We start from the raw sequence: 26390 nt of genomic DNA, 5'->3' as shown, positions 1-26390 counted from the left end.
GGAGGGGCAGCGTTGATTGCTGATCTGAGGAGGGCAAAAGTATTGAGGAGAAGAAAAAAGACAGTTATTGTGGACGCACTCCTGGTTTTACAAAAATATCATTGCTCAAATAATTTTCTTTTTATATTTTTATATATATAAAATTGTGGGAACCCCTATCGTCTTTAATGTTATGAACTGTGACATGGGGTAAGCCACAAAAAGTGTGCGAAAATTGAAGAGGTTAAAATATCCCAACATACATATATACACAGTGATAAGAAAAGAAAATTGGTGTTGGACAGAATTTTTAAAACGTGTAGGCAGGTTTCATAGGATGTTTTGATTTTATTTGACAGTCGGGTGGTATTCCCGCATATAGATAATATCTGTGTTTCCACTTTTGTTATGTTTTCAATATACTGTTATTGTTCTCCCTGTTGTTATAAGGGAATATGACAGTTGGTTTTCGGTGCTTTTTCTTGGTAGTGAATGAAATCACTTATTTTACCAACCCCTATGTCCAGCTGACACACCACTGGATTTTTTTATATATATAGAAGATAATGCAGTTAGATATATATTATATCAAGATATTATTTACGGTTTTTATATACTATACTGGTAAGTGTTTTGGCCTTAAGTTCGGCTCTATATTACACTTGAATAAGTGTTTTGGCCTTAGAATTGGCTCTATATCACACTCTGTCACCTATACTTGTTTAGTCTGTGGAGCGATATAATTGTATTTGAATAGGCTATGTGACTTGGCCATATATTAGGCTCTAATAAATGTCATGTGCCGTATTCAAATTTGTTATTTTTATTGCCTATTTAGCTGTTATGTATCAGCATTTGGCAAATGGCGGTGTGTATATCGGGTGTGTGATCTGGCCGCAAGTCTGGCTCTGTGTCACTCTGTTGTTATATACCCGAATTAATATCCTCCTCAGATTTGTTAGCTATGCCTTTTAAGCTGTGTTATAAACAGCATATGGCAGTTTTAATACAATTTGTGACTCAAGCTTTCATTTTGGGCTTTTATTTCCCAGTACAGTATTGTGTAGTGTTACACTGTATTTATCCCAGATTTCTATTTGAATACAGTATTATTATGGGATTTGATACTGTGTATAGATTCTAACTGCATGTATTGCACACTTCCCAAAGTGTGCATGTGACTTCTTTTAATGATTCAGTGGATACTTTGTTATTCCCTGATTTTGGCGTTTTGCCCAGGGTTTAAGTATAACAGTATTGAGTACACTTTGTTATATTCCTCCTAGTCGCTACTGACACCTACTGGTGTATAATTATATTGTGTGTATCTCTTAATAGGTATGCTCTATTTTCAGTGCCGATTTTTGGGGCAACTGTATTGCAATTTTATATTGTGTGTATGGTTTAATAGTATTGGTTGTAGGCACTTTATTCAGTTGTGCCTGCTGCACCTGTTTGCGCTACACCCCTTAGATGGACGTTTGGGTGTGCACTATAGGTAGCTTGAAGAAGCACCTAAGTGCGAAACACGTGTTCTAGACCCGTGTTAGGCAGGTGTAATAGGATGTAAATTGTATCTACTATTATTTGTTGTTATATTATTTTCCACCCTTTGTTCACCCACAACGCTAGTCGCTCTGACCCACTGCTAGTAACAAGTGAACTAATACAGCTCACGCAATCTACCTATCTAGGTAGATAAGAATTCCAACTAAGCATATGTATGGCATAAACAATCTACCTATAGTGCACACCCAAACGTCCATCTAAGGGGTGTAGCGCAAACAGGTGCAGCAGGCACAACTGAATAAAGTGCCTACAACCAATACTATTAAACCATACACACAATATAAAATTGCAATACAGTTGCCCCAAAAATCGGCACTGAAAATAGAGCATACCTATTAAGAGATACACACAATATAATTATACACCAGTAGGTGTCAGTAGCGACTAGGAGGAATATAACAAAGTGTACTCAATACTGTTATACTTAAACCCTGGGCAAAACGCCAAAATCAGGGAATAACAAAGTATCCACTGAATCATTAAAAGAAGTCACATGCACACTTTGGGAAGTGTGCAATACATGCAGTTAGAATCTATACACAGTATCAAATCCCATAATAATACTGTATTCAAATAGAAATCTGGGATAAATACAGTGTAACACTACACAATACTGTACTGGGAAATAAAAGCCCAAAATGAAAGCTTGAGTCACAAATTGTATTAAAACTGCCATATGCTGATTATAACACAGCTTAAAAGGCATAGCTAACAAATCTGAGGAGGATATTAATTCGGGTATATAACAACAGAGTGACACAGAGCCAGACTTGCGGCCAGATCACACACCCGATATACACACCGCCATTTGCCAAATGCTGATACATAACAGCTAAATAGGCAATAATAATAACAAATTTGAATACGGCACATGACATTTATTAGAGCCTAATATATGGCCAAGTCACATAGCCTATTCAAATACAATTATATCGCTCCACAGACTAAACAAGTATAGGTGACAGAGTGTGATATAGAGCCAATTCTAAGGCCAAAACACTTATTCAAGTGTAATATAGAGCCGAACTTAAGGCCAAAACACTTACCAGTATAGTATATAAAAACCGTAAATAATATCTTGATATAATATATATCTAACTGCATTATCTTCTATATATATAAAAAAATCCAGTGGTGTGTCAGCTGGACATAGGGGTTGGTAAAATAAGTGATTTCATTCACTACCAAGAAAAAGCACCGAAAACCAACTGTCATATTCCCTTATAACAACAGGGAGAACAATAACAGTATATTGAAAACATAACAAAAGTGGAAACACAGATATTATCTATATGCGGGAATACCACCCGACTGTCAAATAAAATCAAAACATCCTATGAAACCTGCCTACACGTTTTAAAAATTCTGTCCAACACCAATTTTCTTTTCTTATCACTGTGTATATATGTATGTTGGGATATTTTAACCTCTTCAATTTTCGCACACTTTTTGTGGCTTACCCCATGTCACAGTTCATAACATTAAAGACGATAGGGGTTCCCACAATTTTATATATATAAAAATATAAAAAGAAAATTATTTGAGCAATGATATTTTTGTAAAACCAGGAGTGCGTCCACAATAACTGTCTTTTTTCTTCTCCTCAATACTTTTGACTACTGACTTACAGTTGGTCAGGATAGCACCCCCGCTACATGTCAAATTAAATTATATAGCGGTGAATACCCGACAATACAGGGTATAACATAACCACTGAGTGCAGACTCCAGAACCCTACCTGTTCTTGATCTGAGGAGGGGCAGTGTTTATCGCTGCTCTGAGGAGGGCCGCGTGGATCGCTGATCTGAGGAGGGGCAGATGTCTGAGAGGAGAAAGCCGACACTCAGACAGGAAGAGAAACCGACCGTGCAAATCTGTGATTTGATTGTGAATGTATCTTTAATCGCTTTCCACTCGCAGATCCACACGCAATTCCCGGTATATCGAAGAGTAGCTCTGAGGCTGCCACTGAGACAGGTGATCTTGGCCGCCGCTATGTCAGACCCTCTGAAAATGCTTTTGGTACCCTGCAAATGCCCGGTTACCACCCCAAACGCAGGCTTCCTGTCACTCAAACTGCGGCTATATTGCGATTGTGATCTGTTCGCATTTTCAGTTGCTCATTTCCCTCGCGCATGCGCACTTGAATGATAATCGCTCGATTAGCAGGTTCTGTAATTGAGAAAGGCCTCAGCCCAAGGCCTCTGATCCCGGATCTGTGTCACAGTCACCCTGAGGAGGAGAGGAATACATATAACAAGAGACATGGCGTCACCTGGCGCGGCGTCTCCGGATCTTCCGCTTATGCTCAATCTCCTCATAATATCTCTCCTTGTAGTTACTTGATGCGGCCAGGGCTTGTGGCTGGCCGGCTGTGCTGTTGTCATTGTCTGGGGAAGAGAAGAAACATGGCGTCCTGGGTGACTGGCATGCTATCACATGTTAATCACCAGGACAGGACATATACACAAGCGCGGTCCACTCTGGCGCAGTGGGCGGATCCTCACTTTTCATTAACCTCCCCTCCAGATTCCCAGATCCTCCAATAGGATAAAAAGGCGCAGGAGGTGTAACAGGCGCAAAGTGAGGGAAGTTATACACAGTCACTACAATCAGATTCGATCTATTATCTTCTAGAAAGTGCTAAATAACTAAGTACATTCTGATTGGTTTCCCATAGCAACATCCGCTGTTAAATAGAACTGTCATCTTAGTAAATAACCCCCATTGAGAGAGGAAGCATGGGATCGCCAGGGCGCATGCTCCATAAGCATGTGCTGCACTTTGTGGCGCTGCGTCATTGCGCCACAGGCCTGTCCCTCTTACCATAACGTAACGCGCATTACTGCAGGAGCAACGCTACTGCGGCTGTTGGCACCACTACCCACATACAGTGACTGGGGGTCACATCATTAATACCCCACACAGCAGCAGGGCAGAGAAGAGGGCGGAGGGTCCTGCCTGTCAGAGCTGTAACGGAGAAGGAGTGGGGGGGGATCTATAGAATTCTCCTAAATGCATCTTACAGACTGATTCCACATTGAGAAGGGAAATCACATCCGACCAAATAACCGTACACCCCACAGCGACATGGCCTGGTTCCCATCACACCGCCAATGTGAGGCGGAGAAGTGACTTTGCCGTGTCCGGTGGAGTTGATACAAGTGGCGGGCATATTCATTTGGTGCTGCTGGGACTAGACACTGTGTGACAGACTGCGTATCCCGTGTTTATTGTTAGTAGGATTGTAGGTATGGCAGCACTAGGAGATGTACCAATGTTTCGGGGATAATGTAACCCCTTTATCCAGGTGCAGAAGTTTGTTTGGTTGTTACTTCTGCACTTTGATAAAGGGGTGAAATTATCCCCAAAACATTGGTACACCTGCACTTTAAAATGGATTAAAACTTTTGCGATATATACCAGTCACCGAATGCTGCCATCAGGGCCAGATTAGGGTGGGCTCAGGTGGTCAGTACCCCTGGGCCACCCCTCTATCTAGGGGCCCCCTGTGGTTGGCAAAGTATTTTTTAGCTAAAGGTTTTGTCCATGACAGTGGGGTAGTGCTGCAGCTTCACCTATCTGCCAATGTGACAATGATTAATGGTGCTGAGCATCGGAAACCAAGGCACACTGACTACACAAGTGTGCAGTGCATTACTGGGAGTTGACTAAGGCTTGTGCTGAGCTCTGATTGGTGGAGCTCATCATATGCTTCTCAGGCCCATGGAGGACAACAGCAGCAGCGGCCTCGTCATGGGAGGGTTTTTAATCAGAGGCAGTGCTGAGCCTGTCAGGGCTCCTACAGAGTAAGGTACAGAGGGACAAACGCAGGCTTTTCATATATATATATATATATATATATATATATATATATATATATATATATATTTTTTTTTTATATATCCCCCTTCCCCCTGCAGTTACCCATTAAACAAGTTTATACTTCCTTTACTCTGTGTTTTGACAGTGTAATATTCTCCTGTGCAGTTTGCAGGCAGTAATGACAAGTGGGAGGGGGCCCCCCTGTCTAAAGTGACCCAGGACCCCCGAAGGCTCAATCTGGCCATGGCCGCCATACCTACAATCCTACCTGCAAACTACCTGGAAGGTGTTGATCCGATACACACAAGTTATGTATATGTATATATATATATATATATATATATATATATATATATATATATATATATGCTCTGATTCAGTCCGGCACTCTAACTAAATACATTTGGCGTGGGTGCCCTCTGGCACAATCAATAGGTATAACCTGTGGAGTGCCGCTACCTCATTAGATGCCAATACCTTTATATACTGTATATATACATACACAGCTTCTGTGTCAGAAGCGTCTGCGGTTGCCCGGCAATGAGGGACGCCACTGGGTGACGGCGGCTGAAGTCAGTTCCCCTGCTCGGCGGTTGCCGGGCAACAAGCGGGGTGCAGGCCAGTGTGCCAGCCCACAGCTGGGGGACATTAGGCTGGGCTAGGTTCTTCATGGGGATTGGCCACCCTTTCCTTTTTAAAGGAATGGTTCTGGCACCACCCCGCGGTGATAGCTTCTGTTCGGAGCTATCTGCCTGTCTGCTCCCTTCCGGCTCCTGATGGTTTCTGTCCTCCAGCATCCTGGAGTCCCGTCCAGCCCATCTGCTCTTATCCTGGTTCCGTAAGTTCTCCTTTAGGAGACCTGGTTACTGTCCTTATTTTCTGGTTTGATCATGTTCTGCCTTTTGGTTACTACCCCTCTAGTGCTACCTGAGTGGGTTGTACCTTTGTGCTTTACCTCCGTTTGGTGCTGTTTGGGTATTTGAGCCTTAGCGGCGGTTCTCTGTGTTGTTTGTACCATTTTGTGGTGTGTTATTGATGTGGTGTTATTTTTCTGGTGTATGCGACAGTGGTTTGGCAACTAGGTCGCTGGCACCTTTAGCTGCATTAGTTACTTATGGCAAGTTTCAGTTTAATTGTTCAGGTAGGTCCCTTAGTTAGATCACCTTTTGTCTCTTACGTAAAGATTGTTGGTACTTTGTCACTCGTAAGACCTGGTGGCACCGGAGTTGGGGGCAGACTTCATTCGCCCGAACAAAAGTGGCTATTATAGGTGAACCTCTAGCCCTGCAGGTACCAGCCATCTTTGTGCTTAGACAACAGAATCAGAGTAGTACTCGCCGTGGCAATCCTAAACAGCGTTCACGGCTGTGGGTTTACACCCAAACCTTAACAGGAATAGCCGGCTACAATATGATTGGCCAATTATAACATTGATATCAGCGCATGGTCACTGGCACTAATATTCCCCAAGTCTCACTCACCGTCTACACTGTCACCTTTTCCACGTTTCTTCTGTGTCTCTGGTGCTCTGCTGCGCAATTCCGGAATCACCGCAGGGAAATCTATGATGTAATTCTCCAACACAAACAGCGCAGCTCTCTGTATACTAACAACACAATATATACAGGTTATAAATACAGTATATACCCCCTACACTTTATATACAGGTTATATATACAGTCTATATCCCCTACACATTATACACAGGTTATATATACAGTCTATATCCCGTACACATTATATACAGGTTATATATACAGTCTATATCCCCTACACATTATATACAGGTTAGATATACAGTCTATATCCCCTACACATTTTATACAGGTTATATATACAGTATATACCCCCTACACATTATATACAGGTTATATATACAGTCTATATCCCGTACACATTATATACAGGTTATATATACAGTCTATATCCCCTACACATTATATACAGGTTATATATACAGTCTATATCCCGTACACATTATATACAGGTTACATATACAGTCTATACCCCCTACACATTATATACAGGTTAGATATACAGTCTATATCCCCTACACATTTTATACAGGTTATATATACAGTATATACCCCCTACACATTATATACAGCAGGTTATATATACAGTCTATATCCCGTACACATTATATACAGGTTATATATACAGTCTATACCCCTACACCTCATATACAGGTTACATATACAGTGTATATCCCCTACACATTATATACAGGTTAGATATACAGTCTATATCCCCTACACATTTTATACAGGTTATATATACAGGATATACCCCCTACACATTATATACAGCAGGTTATATATACAGTCTATATCCCGTACACATTATATACAGGTTATATATACAGTCTATATCACCTTTGCGCAAGCCATTCAATACGCGATTTCTGGGAAAAAATGCGATATAAAAAAATGGCGATACACAGCGATAAATATTTATCCTGACGAAAAAGCCAATGTAGCTTTGAAATGTTGATCACATTTGAGACTCTGTGTCTTTTGTTCAACTCGTCCGCGAGTGCCGCCAACCTGGTAACTATACATAGAGCCCATTACACAGTGGGTAATCCCCCAGGAGGGCACCGGGCGTCCATCATCTGTCAGCGACGGAGTGCCGGCATACACACCAAGCTTTTATATATATATATATATATATATATATATATATATATATATATATATATAGTACACTTACCCCCCCGTAATATATAGTCATTGGATGAGCGACACTCTCAGGATTTAAATAAAGAAGTAACACTATTGAAATGCAAGTTTCTACGTTTCGGTTTATTTCAATAAACCGTCATCAGCACCACGTCGTCTGTCCCCAAATCCTGGATACAGTTGCTGATGGACACATACAGTGTGAGCCCTAATAATAGGGGATGTGCTGTCACTCAGGAGCAGCACCACGCCGTATGTGCCCACATCCTGGATACAGTTCCTGATGGACACATACAGTGCGAGCCCTAATGAAAGGGGATGCGCTGTCACTCAGGAGCAGCACCACGCCGTATGTGCCCAAATCCTGGATACAGTTCCTGATGGACACATACAGTGCGATCCCTAATGTAAGGGGATGCGCTTTCACTCAGGAGCAGCACCACGCCATATGTGCCCACATCCTGGATACAGTTGCTGATGGACACATACAGTGTGAGCCCTAATAATAGGGGATGTGCTGTCACTCAGGAGCAGCACCACGCCGTATGTGCCCACATCCTGGATACAGTTGCTGATGGACACATACAGTGTGAGCCCTAATAATAGGGGATGTGCTGTCACTCAGGAGCAGCACCACGCCGTATGTGCCCACATCCTGGATACAGTTCCTGGTCACTCAGGAGCAGCACCACGCCGTATGTGCCCACATCCTGGATACAGTTCCTGATGGACACATACAGTGCGAGCCCTAATGAAAGGGGATGCGCTGTCACTCAGGAGCAGCACCACACCGTATGTGCCCAAATCCTGGATACAGTTGCTGATGGACAAATACAGTGTGAGCCCTAATGAAAGGGGATGCGCTATCACTCAGGAGCAGCACCACGCCATATGTGCCCACATCCTGGATACAGTTCCTGATGGACACATACAGTGCGATCCCTAATGTAAGGGGATGCGCTTTCACTCAGGAGCAGCACCACGCCATATGTGCCCACATCCTGGATACAGTTCCTGATGGACACATACAGTGCGAGCCCTAATGAAAGGGGATGCGCTGTCACTCAGGAGCAGCACCACGCCGTATGTGCCCACATCCTGGATACAGTTCCTGATGGACACATACAGTGTGAGCCCTAATGATAGGGGATACGCTGTCACTCAGGAGCAGCACCACGCCGTATGTGCCCACATCCTGGATACAGTTGCTGATGGACACATACAGTGTGAGCCCTAAGGATAGGGGATGAGCTGTCACTCAGGAGCAGCACCACGCCGTATGTGCCCACATCCTGGATACAGTTGCTGATGGACACATACAGTGCAAGCCCTAAGGATAGGGGATGAGCTGTCACTCAGGAGCAGCACCACGCCGTATGACCCCAAATCCTGGATACAGTTCCTGATGGACACATACAATGCGAGCCCTAATGTAAGGGGATGCGCTGTCACTCAGGAGCAGCACCACGCCGTATGTCCCCAAATCCTGGATACAGTTGCTGATGGACACATAGAGTGCGAGCACTAATGAAAGAAGATGCGTAGAAGAACATACCTGGCTGTTCCTACAGTGTAGAAGAACATACCTGGCTGTTCCTAAAGTGTAGAAGAACATACCTGGCTGTTCCTATAGCGTAGAAGAACACACCTGGCTGTTCCCATGATGTAGAAGAACATACCTGGCTGTTCCTATAGTGTAGAAGAACACACCTGGCTGTTCCTATAGTGAGGAGAACACACCTGGCTGTTCCTATAGTGTAGAAGAACATACCTGGCTGTTCCTATAGTGTAGAAGAACATACCTGGCTTTATCTATAGTGTAGAAAAACATACCTGGCTGTTCCTATAGTGTAGAAGAACATACCTGGCTGTTCCTATAGTGAGGAGAACACACCTGGCTGTTACTATAGTGTAGAAGAACATACCTGGCTGTTCCTATAGTGTAGAAGAACATACCTGGCTGTTCCTATAGTGAGGAGAACACACCTGGCTGTTACTATAGTGTAGAAGAACATACCTGGCTGTTACTATAGTGTAGAAGAACATACCTGGCTGTTCCTATAGTGTAGAAGAACATACCTGGCTGTTACTATAGTGTAGAATAACATACCTGGCTGTTCCTATAGTGTAGAAGAACATACCTGGCTGTTCCTATAGTGTAGAAGAACATACCTGGCTGTTCCTATAGCGTAGAAGAACATACCTGGCTGTTCCTATAGTGTAGAAGAACATACCTGGCTGTTCCTATAGTGAGGAGAACACACCTGGCTGTTACTATAGTGTAGAAGAACATACCTGGCTGTTCCTATAGTGTAGAAAAACATACCTGGCTGTTCCTAAAGTGTAGAAGAAAACACCTGGCTGTTCCTATAGTGTAGAAGAACATACCTGGCTGTTCATATAGTGTAGAAGAACATACCTGGCTGTTCCTATAGTGAGGAGAACACACCTGGCTGTTACTATAGTGTAGAAGAACATACCTGGCTGTTCATATAGTGTAGAAGAACATACCTGGCTGTTCCTATAGTGTAGAAAAACATACCTGGCTGTTCCTAAAGTGTAGAAGAAAACACCTGGCTGTTCCTATAGTGTAGAAGAACATACCTGGCTGTTCTTATAGTGTAGAAGAACATACCTGACTGTTCCTATAGCATAGAAGAACATACCTGGCTGTTCCTATAGTGTAGAAGAACATACCTGGCTGTTCATACAGTGTAGAAGAAAACACCTGGCTGTTCCTATAGTGTAGAAGAACATACCTGGCTGTTCCTATAGTGTAGAAGAAAACACCTGGCTGTTCCTATAGTGTAGAAGAACATACCTGACTGTTCCTATAGCATAGAAGAACATACCTGGCTGTTCCTATAGTGTAGAAGAACATACCTGGCTGTTCATACAGTGTAGAAGAACATACCTGGCTGTTCCTATAGTGTAGAAGAACATACCTGGCTGTTCCTATAGTGTAGAAGAACATACCTGGCTGTTCCTATAGTGTAGAAGAACACACCTGGCTGTTCATATAGTGTAGAAGAACATACCTGGCTGTTCCTATAGCGTAGAAGAACATACCTGGCTTTTCCTATAGTGTAGAAGAAAACACCTGGCTGTTCCTATAGTGTAGAAGAAAACACCTGGCTGTTCCTATAGTGTAGAAGAACATACCTGGCTGTTCCTATAGTGTAGAAGAAAACATACCTGGCTGTTCCTATAGTGTAGAAAAACATATGTGGCTGTTCCTATAGTGTAGAAGAACATACCTGGCTGTTCATACAGTGTAGAAGAACATACCTGGCTGTTCCTATAGTGTAGAAGAACATACCTGGCTGTTCCTATAGTGTAGAAGAACATACCTGGCTGTTCCTATAGTGTAGAAGAACATACCTGGCTGTTCCTATAGTGCAGAAGAACATACCTGGCTGTTCCTATAGTGCAGAAGAACATACCTGGCTGTTCCTATAGTGTAGAAGAACATACCTGGCTGTTCCTATAGTGTAGAAGAACATACCTGGCTGTTCCTATAGTGTATAAGAACATACCTGGCTGTTCCTATAGTGTAGAAGAACATACCTGGCTGTATCTATAGCGTAGAAGAACATACCTGGCTGTTCCTATAGCGTAGAAGAACATACCTGGCTGTTCCTATAGCGTAGAAGAACATACCTGGCTGTTCCTATAGTGTAGAAGAAAACACCTGGCTGTTCCTATAGTGTAGAAGAACATACCTGACTGTTCCTATAGTGTAGAAGAACATACCTGGCTGTATCTATAGCGTAGAAGAACATACCTGGCTGTTCCTATAGCGTAGAAGAACATTCCTGGCTGTTCCTATAGTGTAGAAGAAAACACCTGGCTGTTACTATAGTGTAGAAGAACATACCTGGCTGTTCCTATAGTGCAGAAGAACATACCTGGTTGTTCCTATAGTGTAGAAGAACATACAGTACAGTACCTGGCTGTTCCTATAGTGTAGAAGAAAACACCTGGCTGTTCCTATAGTGTAGAAGAACATACCTGGCTTTTCCTATAGTGCAGAAGAACATACCTGGTTGTTTCTATAGTGTAGAAGAACATACCTGGCTGTTCCTATAGCGTAGAAGAACATACAGTTCAGTACCTGGCTGTTCCTATAGTGTAGAAGAACATACCTGGCTGTTCCTATAGCGTAGAAGAACATACCTGGCTGTTCCTATAGCGTAGAAGAACATACAGTACAGTACCTTGCTGTTTCTATAGTGTAGAAGAACATACCTGGCTGTTCCTATAGTGTAGAAAAACATACCTGGCTGTTCCTAAAGTGTAGAAGAAAACACATGGCTGTTCCTATAGTGTAGAAGAACATACCTGGCTGTTCATATAGTGTAGAAGAACATACCTGGCTGTTCCTATAGTGTAGAAGAACATACCTGGCTGTTCCTATAGTGTAGAAGAACATACCTGGCTGTTCCTATAGTGTAGAAGAACATACCTGGCTGTTCCTATAGTGTAGAAGAACATACCTGGATGTTCCTATAGTGTAGAAGAACATACCTGGCTGTTCCTATAGTGTAGAAGAACATACCTGGCTGTTCCTAAAGTGTAGAAGAAAACACCTGGCTGTTCCTATAGTGTAGAAGAACATACCTGGCTGTTCCTATAGTGTAGAAGAACATACCTGGCTGTTCCTATAGTGTAGAAGAACATACCTGGCTGTTCCTATAGCGTAGAAGAACATACCTGGCTGTTCCTATAGTGTAGAAGAACATACCTGACTGTTCCTATAGCATAGAAGAACATACCTGGCTGTTCCTATAGTGTAGAAGAACATACCTGGCTGTTCATACAGTGTAGAAGAACATACCTGGCTGTTCATACAGTGTAGAAGAACATACCTGGCTGTTCCTATAGTGTAGAAGAACATACCTGGCTGTTCCTATAGTGTAGAAGAACATACCTGGCTGTTCCTATAGTGTAGAAGAACATACCTGGCTGTTCCTATAGTGTAGAAGAAAACACCTGGCTGTTCCTATAGTGTAGAAGAACATACCTGGTTGTTCCTATAGTGCAGAAGAACATACCTGACTGTTCCTATAGCATAGAAGAACATACCTGGCTGTTCCTATAGTGTAGAAGAACATACCTGGCTGTTCCTATAGTGTAGAAGAACATACCTGGCTGTTCATATAGTGTAGAAGAACATACCTGGCTGTTCCTATAGTGTAGAAGAAAACACCTGGCTGTTCCTATAGTGTAGAAGAACATACCTGGCTGTTCCTATAGTGTAGAAGAACATACCTGGCTGTTCCTATAGTGTAGAATAACATACCTGGCTGTTCCTATAGTGTAGAAAAACATATGTGGCTGTATCTATAGCGTAGAAGAACATACCTGACTGTTCCTAAAGTGTAGAAGAAAACACCTGGCTGTTCCTATAGTGTAGAAGAACATACCTGGCTGTTCCTATAGTGCAGAAGAACATACCTGGTTGTTCCTATAGTGTAGAAGAACATACAGTACAGTACCTGGCTGTTCCTATAGTGCAGAAGAACATAACTGGCTGTTCCTATAGTGTAGAAGAACATACAGTACAGTACCTGGCTGTTCCTATAGTGTAGAAGAACATACCTGGCTGTTCCTATAGCGTAGAAGAACATACCTGGCTGTTCCTATAGCGTAGAAGAACATACAGTACAGTACCTTGCTGTTTCTATAGTGTAGAAGAACATACCTGGATGTTCCTATATGGTAGAAGAACATACCTGGCTGTTCATATAGTGTAGAAGAACATACCTGGCTGTTCCTATAGTGTAGAAGAACATACCTGGCTGTTCCTATAGTGTAGAAGAACATCCCTGGCTGTTCCTATAGGGTAGAAGAACATACCTGGCTGTATCTATAGCGTTGAAGAACATACCTGGCTGTTCCTATAGCGTAGAAGAACATACCTGGCTGTTTCTATAGTGTAGAAGAACATACCTGGCTGTTCCTATAGCGTAGAAGAACATACCTGGCTGTTACTATAGCGTAGAAGAACATACCTGGATGTATCTATAGTGTAGAAGAACATACCTGGCTGTATCTATAGTGTAGAAGAACATACCTGGCTGTTTCTATAGTGTAGAAGAACATACCTGGCTGTTCCTATAGTGTAGAAGAACATACCTGGCTGTTCATACAGTGTAGAAGAACATACCTGGCTGTTCCTATAGTGTAGAAGAACATACCTGGCTGTTCCTATAGGGTAGAAGAACATACCTGGCTGTTCCTATAGTGTAGAAGAACATACCTGGCTGTTCCTATAGTGTAGAAGAACATACCTGGCTGTTCCTAAAGTGTAGAAGAAAACACCTGGCTGTTCCTATAGTGTAGAAGAACATACCTGGCTGTTCCTATAGTGTAGAAGAACATACCTGGCTGTTCCTATAGTGTAGAAGAACATACCTGGCTGTTCCTATAGCGTAGAAGAACATACCTGGCTGTTCCTATAGTGTAGAAGAACATACCTGACTGTTCCTATAGCATAGAAGAACATACCTGGCTGTTCCTATAGTGTAGAAGAACATACCTGGCTGTTCATACAGTGTAGAAGAACATACCTGGCTGTTCATACAGTGTAGAAGAACATACCTGGCTGTTCCTATAGTGTAGAAGAACATACCTGGCTGTTCCTATAGTGTAGAAGAACATACCTGGCTGTTCCTATAGTGTAGAAGAACATACCTGGCTGTTCCTATAGTGTAGAAGAAAACACCTGGCTGTTCCTATAGTGTAGAAGAACATACCTGGCTGTTCCTATAGTGCAGAAGAACATACCTGGCTGTTCCTATAGTGTAGAAGAACATACCTGGCTGTTCATATAGTGTAGAAGAACATACCTGGCTGTTCCTATAGTGTAGAAGAAAACACCTGGCTGTTCCTATAGTGTAGAAGAACATACCTGGCTGTTCCTATAGTGTAGAAGAACATACCTGGCTGTTCCTATAGTGTAGAATAACATACCTGGCTGTTCCTATAGTGTAGAAAAACATATGTGGCTGTATCTATAGCGTAGAAGAACATACCTGACTGTTCCTAAAGTGTAGAAGAAAACACCTGGCTGTTCCTATAGTGTAGAAGAACATACCTGGCTGTTCCTATAGTGCAGAAGAACATACCTGGTTGTTCCTATAGTGTAGAAGAACATACAGTACAGTACCTGGCTGTTCCTATAGTGCAGAAGAACATAACTGGCTGTTCCTATAGTGTAGAAGAACATACAGTACAGTACCTGGCTGTTCCTATAGTGTAGAAGAACATACCTGGCTGTTCCTATAGCGTAGAAGAACATACCTGGCTGTTCCTATAGCGTAGAAGAACATACAGTACAGTACCTTGCTGTTTCTATAGTGTAGAAGAACATACCTGGCTGTTCCTATAGGGTAGAAGAACATACCTGGCTGTTCCTATAGTGTAGAAGAACATACCTGGCTGTTCCTATAGTGTAGAAGAACATACCTGGCTGTTCCTATAGTGTAGAAGAACATCCCTGGCTGTTCCTATAGGGTAGAAGAACATACCTGGCTGTATCTATAGCGTTGAAGAACATACCTGGCTGTTCCTATAGCGTAGAAGAACATACCTGGCTGTTTCTATAGTGTAGAAGAACATACCTGGCTGTTCCTATAGCGTAGAAGAACATACCTGGCTGTTACTATAGCGTAGAAGAACATACCTGGATGTATCTATAGTGTAGAAGAACATACCTGGCTGTATCTATAGTGTAGAAGAACATACCTGGCTGTTTCTATAGTGTAGAAGAACATACCTGGCTGTTCCTATAGTGTAGAAGAACATACCTGGCTGTTCATACAGTGTAGAAGAACATACCTGGCTGTTCCTATAGTGTAGAAGAACATACCTGGCTGTTCCTATAGGGTAGAAGAACATACCTGGCTGTTACTATAGTGTAGAAGAACATACCTGGCTGTTCCTATAGGGTAGAAGAACATACCTGGCTGTTACTATAGTGTAGAAGAACATACCTAGCTGTTCCTATAGCGTAGAAGAACATAACTGGCTGTTCCTATAGATTAGAAGAACATACCTGGCTGTTCCTATAGTGTTAAAGGAAGGGGTTTGGGAGCCGCACAAGGTTATGCCCACTTCATGTCTGGAAAGATCAAGTGAGACCTCTTCACCATGCTAGTGGGTTTTGGCCTGAGTTGCCTGCAACCAGCTGTGATGGACGTTTTTTGCCCTGGTATGGGAAAATATGTGTCCTTTCTTGCTGGTGGTGCTCCCTTGAGTCCGTGATATATTACAAACAAGGAAAGAGGGAAAGTGGACTCTTTTTGTGGGGCACTCTTTGAATACTGAATAATTGAAAATTTAGCTTTTATTAGAATAGTTTATAAAATATTTTTGGACTGACACACTGATGGATGTCCAACAAACAATGAAGACAAAAACAAACACAAAAACAAACAGAATTGCAGTGAGCTTGGCAAATTTATACGCTATGCAATGCAATCACCCCCTAATACTTGCATTGCATAGCGTATAAATTTGCCAAGCTCACTGCAATTCTGTTTATTTTTGTGTTTGTTTTTGTCTTCATTGTTTGTTGGACATCCATCAGTGTGTCAGTCCAAAAATATTTTATAAACTATTCTAATAAAAGCTAAATTTTAAATTATTCAGTATTCAAAGAGTGCCCCACAAAAAGAGTCCACTTTCCCTCTTTCCTTGTTTGTTCCTATAGTGTAGAAGAACATACTTGGCTGTTCCTATAGTTTAGAAGAACATACCTGGTTGTTCCTATAGTGTAGAAGAACATACCTGGCTGTTCCTATAGTGTAGAAGAACATACCTGGCTGTTCCTATAGTGTAGAAGAACATACCTGGCTGTATCTATAGCGTAGAAGAACATACCTGGCTGTTCCTATAGTGTAGAAGAACATCCCTGACTGTTCCTATAGTGTAGAAGAACATACCTGGCTGTATCTATAGCGTAGAAGAAAATACCTGGCTGTATCTATAGTGTAGAAGAATAAAACTGGCTGTTCCTATTGTACAGAAGAACATACCTGGCTGTTCCCATGATGTAGAAGAACATACCTGGCTGTTCCTGTAGCGTAAAAGAACATACCTGGCTGTTCCCATGGCATAGAAGAACATACCTGGCTGTTCCTTTAGCGTAGAAGAACATACCTGGCTGTTCCTATAGCATAGAAGAACATACCTGGCTGTTCCTATAGCATAGAAGAACATACCTGGCTGTTTCTATAGTGCAGAAGAACATACCTGGCTGTTCCTATAGGGCAGAAGAACATACCTGGCTTTTCCTAGAGTGTACAAGAACATACCTGGCTGTTCGTATAGGGCAGAAGAACATACCTGGCTGTTCCTTTAGTGCAGAAGAACATACCTGGCTGTTCCTATAGTGCAGAAGAACACACCTGGCTGTTCCTATAGTGTAGAAGAATATACCTGACTGTTCCTATAGTGCAGAAGAACATACCTGGCTTTTCCTAGAGTGTACAAGAACATACCTGGCTTTTCCTATAGTGCAGAAGAACATACCTGGCTTTTCCTATAGTGTAGAAAAACATACGTGGGAGTTCCCATGGTTCAGAAGAACATACCTGGCTGTTCCTATAGTGTAGAAGAACATTCCTGGCTTTTCCTAAAGTGTACAAGAACATACCTGACTTTTCCTATAGTGCAGAAGAACATACCTGGCTTTTCCTAGAGTGTACAAGAACACACCTGGCTTTTCCTATAGTGCAGAAGAACATACCTGACTTTTCCTATAGTGCAGAAGAACATACCTGGCTGTTCCTATAGTGTAGAAGAACATACCTGGCTTTTCCTATAGTGTAGAAGAACATACCTGGCTTTTCCTATAATGCAGAAGAATATACCTGGCTTTTCCTATAATGCAGAAGAACATATCTATTTCCATAGTGAATAACATACCTGGCTGTTCCCATGGTTCAGAAAAACATATCTGGCTGTTCCTATAGTACAGAAGAACATACCTGGCTGTTCCTATAGTACAGAAGAAAATATGTTTCCATAGTGAGGAACATACATGGCTATTACCATGATGTAGAAGAACATACCTGGCTGTTCCCATGGTGTAGAAGTGGACCTCTCCATCACTGCTTCGCACAACCTTGAGGTGGTAGAAGGGCTGCAACTGTCTTATCTCAAGCAAAACCACAGCCAGATAGTGAATAAAGATGAAGGCATCCACAAGTGACGTTGTGTATTGTACCACACTAAGTAGGTTCCTTTCTCGTGACCCCAGGACTCTCACTGCATAGAACAGCCAATAGGCAACAAGAAATAGGCTGAGCAGGAGAAGGAGAAGAGCTCTGAATTCAACCAGTCGTGGTAGCACATATCGCGGTGTACGGAAGAACACAGCCCAGGAGCCCAGCACCATGAAGAGCAGCTTAAAAGCCACTGAGATATAGAGTCCCTCACAGATGACACCACAAGGCTCTAGCTCAGTCCTCCACAACACCTGTGGCAGTGTGATAAAAACTGGTGGAGTAAGGAGTGTGAGGACAGCCAGAATGCAGAAAATGTAGAATCCCAACATAGTCCTAGCACTAGGTCTACTGGTCTGTGGCTCTTGTGGTGTTTGTTTAGGAGTCAAATCCTCCAGAGAGGCGCTGCGCTCAGAGGTCATGGCTGTAGTGGTCTCACCCCAGTTGTCTTCCTAATTAGGGACAAAAAGGATATGTAGCAAATATAACCAGAGAGATAGAGTGGCAGATAGACAGATGTATATCTCACCTTATCATCCTCCTCCTCTTCTTCTTCTCCTCGTCCAGAGTCCTCCGCAGCCAGTAGAGGCTGATTTGCTGGAGTCTGAATAGTAACTGTCTTCTGAGCATCGTGGCATCTTTCTCTAAACATATAATATAGTATAATATATACTGTTATTACAGTACTCAATCCACATTATCTGGCTCTAAATGTGAAACTACAAAAATCCCCTTGTGTAGGGTGTATCACCAATTACAAACAAAAGATGGCAGTATACCAGCTCCAATGTATGGATGGTTAGATTGTACTGACATTAATGGCAAAGACCCAGTAATTGTCCACCATCGATGGCAGAGAGGCAGTTATAGTTTTGCAGGCGGCACGAGATTTTGAGCTGCCCCAGTCATGTGTAGTCATGACCAGGGCTGGATTAAAGGGGAGGCACAGGGGGTCAGTACCCCTGGGCCCCCCTCTATCTAGGGGCCCCCTGTGGTTGGCATGTCTTTTTCGGAAAACATTTTTTTTTTTTTAGCTAAAGGTTTTGTGCATGGCAGTGGGGTAGTGCTGCAGCTTCACCTATATTCCAATGTGACAATGATTAAGGGTGCTCAGCACGGGAGCCAAGTGTGCAGTGCATTACTGGGAATTGACTAAGTCCCATGAGACTTTGCACAAGAGGTCAGAGGCTGACAGGCTTGTGCTGAGCTCTGCTTGGTGGAGCTCATCATATGCTTCTCATGCCCATGGAGAACAGCAGCAGCAGCGGCCTCGTCATGGGAGGGTTTTTAATCAGAGGCAGTGCTGAGCCTGTCAGGGCTCCTACATTGTAATGTACAGAGGGACAAACACAGGCTTTTCATGTAGTATTTTTTTATATATACTGTCACGATCCGATAACGTGATGGATCAAATAATTCATGCCTCCTGTTATTATTATTATTATTATTATTATTATTATTATTATTATTATGTGTGCTATCAATGTATTTCTTCAGTACAGTGAACTGTTGATGACCCAGGGAGGTTGGTTCTGCATTCCCTCAGAGTGACCATCTGTAGAGTTCTCTGAAGTAAAGGTCTGAAGACCCCTCATAAATTATATTATTATTATTATAATTTTATTTATAAGGCGCCACAAGTGTTTTGCAGCGCCGTACAAAGGAACAATACAGGGAGACAAAACTTGGCATAACATTGAATAAATAACAAAAAATACAGTACAAATAAAGAGCACCACAGTTCAATACACATTACAGCTTAAATGTAAGTAGTGAGGACCCAATCAACATACAACAAGAGGCTTGAGGCCAATGATGGAGAGGAGTATGAAGATGGTCACTGAGTGTTGGAGTAAAGGAGAGCTGTGAGTGAAATGTGAAGAGAAGTGGGCTTTGACAACAGGAGGGAAGAGGGCCCTACTCGGAGGAGCTTACAATCTTGTAGGAAGGGGAGACAGACAGATTACAAGAGGTGCAAGCGAGGGGGTGGTGGTTAGATAGCAGGATGTAAACAGGCAAGGGGTCGGAGAACCAGCTGGTTTATGCAGTGGAAGGGTACGCTTTGATGAATAGGTGAGTTTTCAGTGCCCGTTTGAAGCTTTGCAAGGTCGGGAAGAGTCTAATGGAGCGAGGGAGTGCGTTCCACTGAAGGGGTGCAGCACGGGCAAAGTCCTGTACTCTAGCATGGGAAGTAGTGATCAGGGTGGAGGAGAGACGACAGTCGTCAGCTGACCGTAGAGGGCGGGAGGGTGTATAAATGGAGATGAGGTCAGATTGGGGGTTAGATCCACATGGTCCAGAAGAGAGGTCAGAGATGTTCTCTCCCCTCCAGTAAAGATCTCTTATCAGTCTTGGGGACTGTCTGTTGCATCCCACTGGGTAAGGAATGTGTACAAATCACTTAAAAGCAGCAGACTAAAGGTGCCCACACACTAGAAAGATCTGTGATCTTAAGATTTATCTTAAGATTTCCCTTGAAATCTGCCCAACACAAAAGATTTCGTTCAAAAGAGTACATTTTGACAAAAGAGTTCAGAAAAATTATAATAATGGGCTGGGCTATGTACTATGTAGAAGGTAATGGGCTGGGCTATGTAGAAGGTAATGGGCGGGGCTATGTAGAAGGTAATGGGTGGGGCTATGTAGAAGGTAATGGGCTGGGCTATGTAGAAGGTAATGGGCTGGGCTATGTAGAAGGTAATGGGCCGGGCTATGTAGAAGGTAATGGGCTGGGCTATGTAGAAGGTAATGGGCCGGGCTATGTAGAAGGTAATGGGCCGGGCTATGTAGAAGGTAATGGGCTGGGCTATGTAGAAGGTAATGGGCCGGGCTATGTAGAAGGTAATGGGCCGGGCTATGTAGAAGGTAATGGGCCGGGCTATGTAGAAGGTAATGGGCCGGGCTATGTAGAAGGTAATGGGCCGGGCTATGTAGAAGGTAATGGGCCGGGCTATGTAGAAGGTAATGGGCCGGGCTATGTAGAAGGTAATGTGCCGGGCTATGTAGAAGATAATGGGCTGGGCTATGTAGAAGGTAATGGGCCGGGCTATGTAGAAGGTAATGGGCTGGGCTATGTAGAAGGTAATGGGCCGGGCTATGTAGAAGGTAATGGGCGGGGCTATGTAGAAGGTAATGGGCTGGGCTATGTAGAAGGTAATGGACTGGGCTATGTAGAAGGTAATGGGCTGGGCTATGTAGAAGGTAATGGGCTGGGCTATGTAGAAGGTAATGGGCTGGGCTATGTAGAAGGTAATGGGCTGGGCTATGTAGAAGGTAATGGGCGGGGCTATGTAGAAGATAATGGGCTGGGCTATGTAGAAGGTAATGGGCGGGGCTATGTAGAAGGTAATGGGCGGGGCTATGTAGAAGATAATGGGCTGGGCTATGTAGAAGGTAATGTGCGGGGCTATGTAGAAGGTAATGTGCTGGGCTATGTAGAAGATAATGGGCTGGGCTATGTAGAAGGTAATGGGCTGGGCTATGTAGAAGGTAATGGGCCGGGCTATGTAGAAGGTAATGGGCTGGGCTATGTAGAAGGTAATGGGCCGGGCTATGTAGAAGGTAATGTGCTGGGCTATGTAGAAGGTAATGGGCTGGGCTATGTAGAAGGTAATGGGCTGGGCTATGTAGAAGATAATGGGCTGGGCTATGTAGAAGGTAATGGGCTGGGCTATGTAGAAGGTAATGGGCTGGGCTATGTAGAAGGTAATGGGCTGGGCTATGTAGAAGATAATGGGCCGGGCTATGTAGAAGGTAATGGGCTGGGCTATGTAGAAGGTAATGGGCCGGGCTATGTAGAAGGTAATAGGCTGGGCTATGTAGAAGGTAATGGGCTGGGCTATGTAGAAGGTAATGGGCTGGGCTATGTAGAAGGTAATGGGCTGGGCTATGTAGAAGGTAATGGGCTGGGCTATGTAGAAGGTATTGGGCGGGGCTATGTAGAAGGTAATGGGCGGGGCTATGTAGAAGGTAATGGGCGGGGCTATGTAGAAGGTAATGGGCTGGGCTATGTAGAAGGTAATGGGCCGGGCTATGTAGAAGGTAATGGGCTGGGCTATGTAGAAGGTAATGGGCTGGGCTATGTAGAAGGTAATGGGCTGGGCTATGTAGAAGGTAATGGGCTGGGCTATGTAGAAGGTAATGGGCTGGGCTATGTAGAAGGTATTGGGCGGGGCTATGTAGAAGGTAATGGGCGGGGCTATGTAGAAGGTAATGGGCGGGGCTATGTAGAAGGTAATGGGCTGGGCTATGTAGAAGGTATTGACAGCTCAGTGCACATTCTGCTCTGTCACAATGAACCTGCTTTGTATGATGTCCAAGAATGTCCATTTCTGGAGCTCTCCACAGTGCCAAACATATGCCCCCAGTGCCACAGATTTGCCCCCAGTGCCACAGATATGCCCCCACAGTGCCAAATATATGCCCCCACAGTGCCACAGATATGCCCCCAGTGCCACAGATATGCCCCCACAGTGCCACAGATATGCCCCCACAGTGCCAAATGTATGCCCCCACAGTCTAAAAATATATGCCCCCACAGTGCCAAACATATGCCCCCACAGTGCCACAGATATACAGATATGCCCCCACAGTGCCAAACATATGCCTCCAGTGCCACAGATATGCCCACAGTGCCACAGATATGCCCCCACAGTGCCAAACATATGCCCCCACAGTGCCAAACATATGCCCCAACAGTGCCAAACATATGCCCCCACAGTGCCAAACATATGCCCCCACATAACCAAACATATGCCCCCACAGTGCCACAGATATTCCCCCAGTGCCACAGATATGCCCACAATGCCAAACATATGACCCCCACAGTGCCACAGATATGCCCCCAATGCCAAACATATGACCCCCACAGTGCGCCAGATATGCCCTACTGTGCTCCGTGCTCCTGTGCTCAGTCCCCGCTGTGTCTCCTGCCGGGTCCCGCAACTGCCTTCCCTGCTACCTCTCTTGCCGGGGCACACGCCGCTTCACCTGGCGCTACTCCTGCTCGGTCCCCGCCGGCTCTGGCACGTGTCGGGCTGTCAGCTGCCAGGGGAACACAGCTTCCGGCTTTACATGCCGCGTCCAAGCCACGCCCCCAACACATGACCAGAAATTGGTCAGAAGATTTGCATATCTTCCCTGCAGCAGGGAAGATGAGCCGACGCCGCAGAAGACACACGGGGACGCGCATCGGAAGGCAAGTATAAAAAATACTGAACGATGTGCACACACAAATCGAACGATTAATCGTCCAAACGAGCAAAAACAATGAAATCGGATGATTAATCGTTCTAGTGTGTGGGCACCTTAATCCTTCATGTAACAGGATCAATTGTTTAGAGTCATTCAGTATTGTCCAGCAGGGAAATGGTCAAAATCCCAAAGGTGGGAGGGATTAGGGAATCTACAGGTATAACTACACTTGTGTCCCTATATCCTGTGGTACTTCTTTGGGGAACAGCATGCTGGCTGGAAGTGACCCAATGCTTCATGTGACATCCCCCCACTACAGAATCAGTACTTGTGTGTAAGATACAGTTCTGTCATTTTTTAACCCCTTTTATTTTGTTTGAGTTGTACTGTATTTATTCTGTGTGTACTTTTAACATCTTTGTAATCATCTTTGTAACTATATTTATCACTAAGCTCTGAAGTATTTCTTGGAATAAATAATACATGATTCCAGTTCTGAACTTGTGTTCTTAGGACTTAAGCCGAAAGGGCGGTCTACGCTATAAACTTTTTATATATTGTATTGTGTATCTGGACGTATGCAAGCATCCTTTCTTGAACTTGCATTGGTGGCAGTGACCTTATATAGGGGACCCGTGTGTCCAAAGTGAACCCCAGTCACGGCCGGAGCTGCTCAGATTGACGTATCTGGAGGAGCGACCAGTGGGTCCGTGACATATACATTTATATTAATCTCCGCCCCCTGCAGTTACCCAGTGACAAAGTTTATACTGCCTTTACGCTGTGTTTTGACAGTGTAATATTCTCCCATGCTGTTTGAGGCCATGTATGACATGTATGACAAGTGGGAGGGGCCCCCCTGTCTAAAGTGCCCCGGGCCCCCCCGAAGGCTCAATCCGGCCCTGGTCATGACTCCCCATTTGGCATGTCGTATCATGCAGCAGGGATGGTAAGCACCATGGCACCATCAATAGTTAACACATCATTCCTAACAAAAATACAGGTAATTCTATATGCTGGTCCTTCTAGAGTCTTGCTGATTTACAGACTCGCCACTGACAGGCTGCTGGGTGAGTGTCCAGCACCATAGCAGAGACAGAGGCCTGTGACATCACAGAGTCTCCACTATAGTACAGGTTGTCAGTGCCGAGTGAGTACAGGGGCAGAGAGAGGACAACCCTGGAGCAGGTAAGTATGTGTAAATGCTAGCAAAGTGTAAAAGGGGTGAGGTTAAAGTAGTACAGCTCTGTATATGTCAGGGACAGCCCCAGGCTTCAGCCCTGGAAGGCTGAAGCCTGGGAGGGACCCCTTTATTGGAGGGTTCCACACTCCCCCAGGTACCCCATCCAGGGCTGTATCCACAAGAAAAAAAAGAGATAGTAGAGATATCCTGAGGGTGCACTCTAATATTGCTTTGTGTTCCCAGTTACTGTAACGGTTATACCCCTTTTACACCACCGCAAAAACCTTGGTTTGTGCCGCATTGACCCGGGTCAGCGGTGGTGTAAATGGGGTATCTGAAAAAAGGGGGAGGACCCAGGTGGTGGGGCAGTCTAAACACTGATGGGGGAATCCAACCTCCTGACCGCAGCTTCCTGCGGACAGTTTGGAGTTTGGGCGGGGGGTGCACACAGCCTCCGCTGCTTCCCTTATGCCATAAAGGGATAATAAATATTAAATACTACCCAGTACAAAAGGAGCAAGTGTCCACAGCTGTGGCATCTGTGGCTGGTTTCAAAATATAGGAGACCCCTATGTTTTTTTGTCCCCCCATTATTTTTGGAACCTGGACCGGCTCAATGAGCCTGGGGCTGGTTATGCTCAGGAGGGGGGACCCCGCACCATTTAAAAAAAAAATACTAAATTTGCACATCATCATTTCTTAAAATTGCACTAAAGCCCTTATTCAGATCTGATTGCAGTACAAATTTGTCTGGAAAATGGGCAAAACCATGTGCACTACAGGTGGGGCAGATGTAACAGGTGTAGAGAGAGTTAAATTTGGGTGGGGTGTGTTGAACCTGAAATCTAAATTGCAGTGTAAAAATGATGCAGCCAGTATTTACCCTGCACAGAAACAAAATAACTCACACAAATCTAACTCTCTCTGCACGTTACATCTGCCCCACCTGCAGTGCACATGGTTTTGCCCATTTTCCAAACAAATTTGTACTGCGATCAGATTTGAATAAAGGTCTACATCACATGTGAATTCTGACTACAAAATCGCACACTACTACATTGCGGGTGAGATTCTATGCTATGCGCTAAATGCGCATGTTTTATTTGCGCACCACATCGCCGCAAATCGCCAATTTTAAAATCGCATTTTTCAGTCAAAATGCTCATATTTAATGTGATGCGCATTGGAGGCTGAAAAGTGCGAAGAGGGGCGATTTGCAGCGAAGTGGTGCGCTGTATTTAGTCCTGAAAATGTGCGATTTTCATGTCTGAAAATCGCACATTTGCAGGACAGCGCAAAGTTGTAAAAAAAAAAAACGAGCGCGGGGTCCCCCGCCAGAGTATAACCAGCCCCGGGCTCACTGAGCCGGTGCTGGTGACATAAAATCAGGGTCCCCGACAAATAGGGGTCCCCTTGATTTTATGAAACCAGCACCAGACTCAAGGTCCGGCGCTGGTTCCCAAAACACGGGGGACAAAGTGACTAGGGGTCCCCCGTATTTTAAGAACCAGCACCGGACACAACCAGCCAGCAGGGTAATGCCACAGCCGGGGGAAACTTATTATATAAGCTCCCGCGGCCAAAGCATTAACCCCCTGGCTGGTCAGCATGGGCAGGGGTCCTGGGGAAGTGGGGACCCCCCCAATGAAGGGGTCCCCCCCCCTCCAGGACTTACCAGCCCATGCTGATAGTCCGGGGCTGTCCCCGATGCCCCTGGCCGGTGGGCAT

General features: G+C 44.1%; 1 protein-coding gene across 1 annotated transcript in view; it reads right to left on the bottom strand.

Annotated features, from left to right (window-relative positions):
• The window catches only part of VANGL1 (VANGL planar cell polarity protein 1), a 53526-nt gene that overhangs the window by 11776 nt on the left and 15360 nt on the right, over positions 1-26390 (bottom strand). The window contains exons 2-5 of the mRNA XM_083170916.1: positions 18816-18930; positions 18134-18738; positions 6855-6979; positions 3824-3938 (exon numbers count right to left, since the gene is read on the bottom strand). Coding sequence (XP_083027042.1) covers positions 3824-3938; positions 6855-6979; positions 18134-18738; positions 18816-18930 — 960 coding nt within the window. The remainder of the gene's footprint in view (positions 1-3823; positions 3939-6854; positions 6980-18133; positions 18739-18815; positions 18931-26390) is intronic.

This window comes from Crinia signifera, chromosome 2 (genome assembly GCF_055691185.1).
Source record: "Crinia signifera chromosome 2, ASM5569118v1, whole genome shotgun sequence".
Taxonomy (NCBI): domain Eukaryota; kingdom Metazoa; phylum Chordata; class Amphibia; order Anura; family Myobatrachidae; genus Crinia; species Crinia signifera.
Note: the sequence above shows the minus strand (reverse complement) of the source record. Positions and strands in the feature narration are given on the sequence as shown.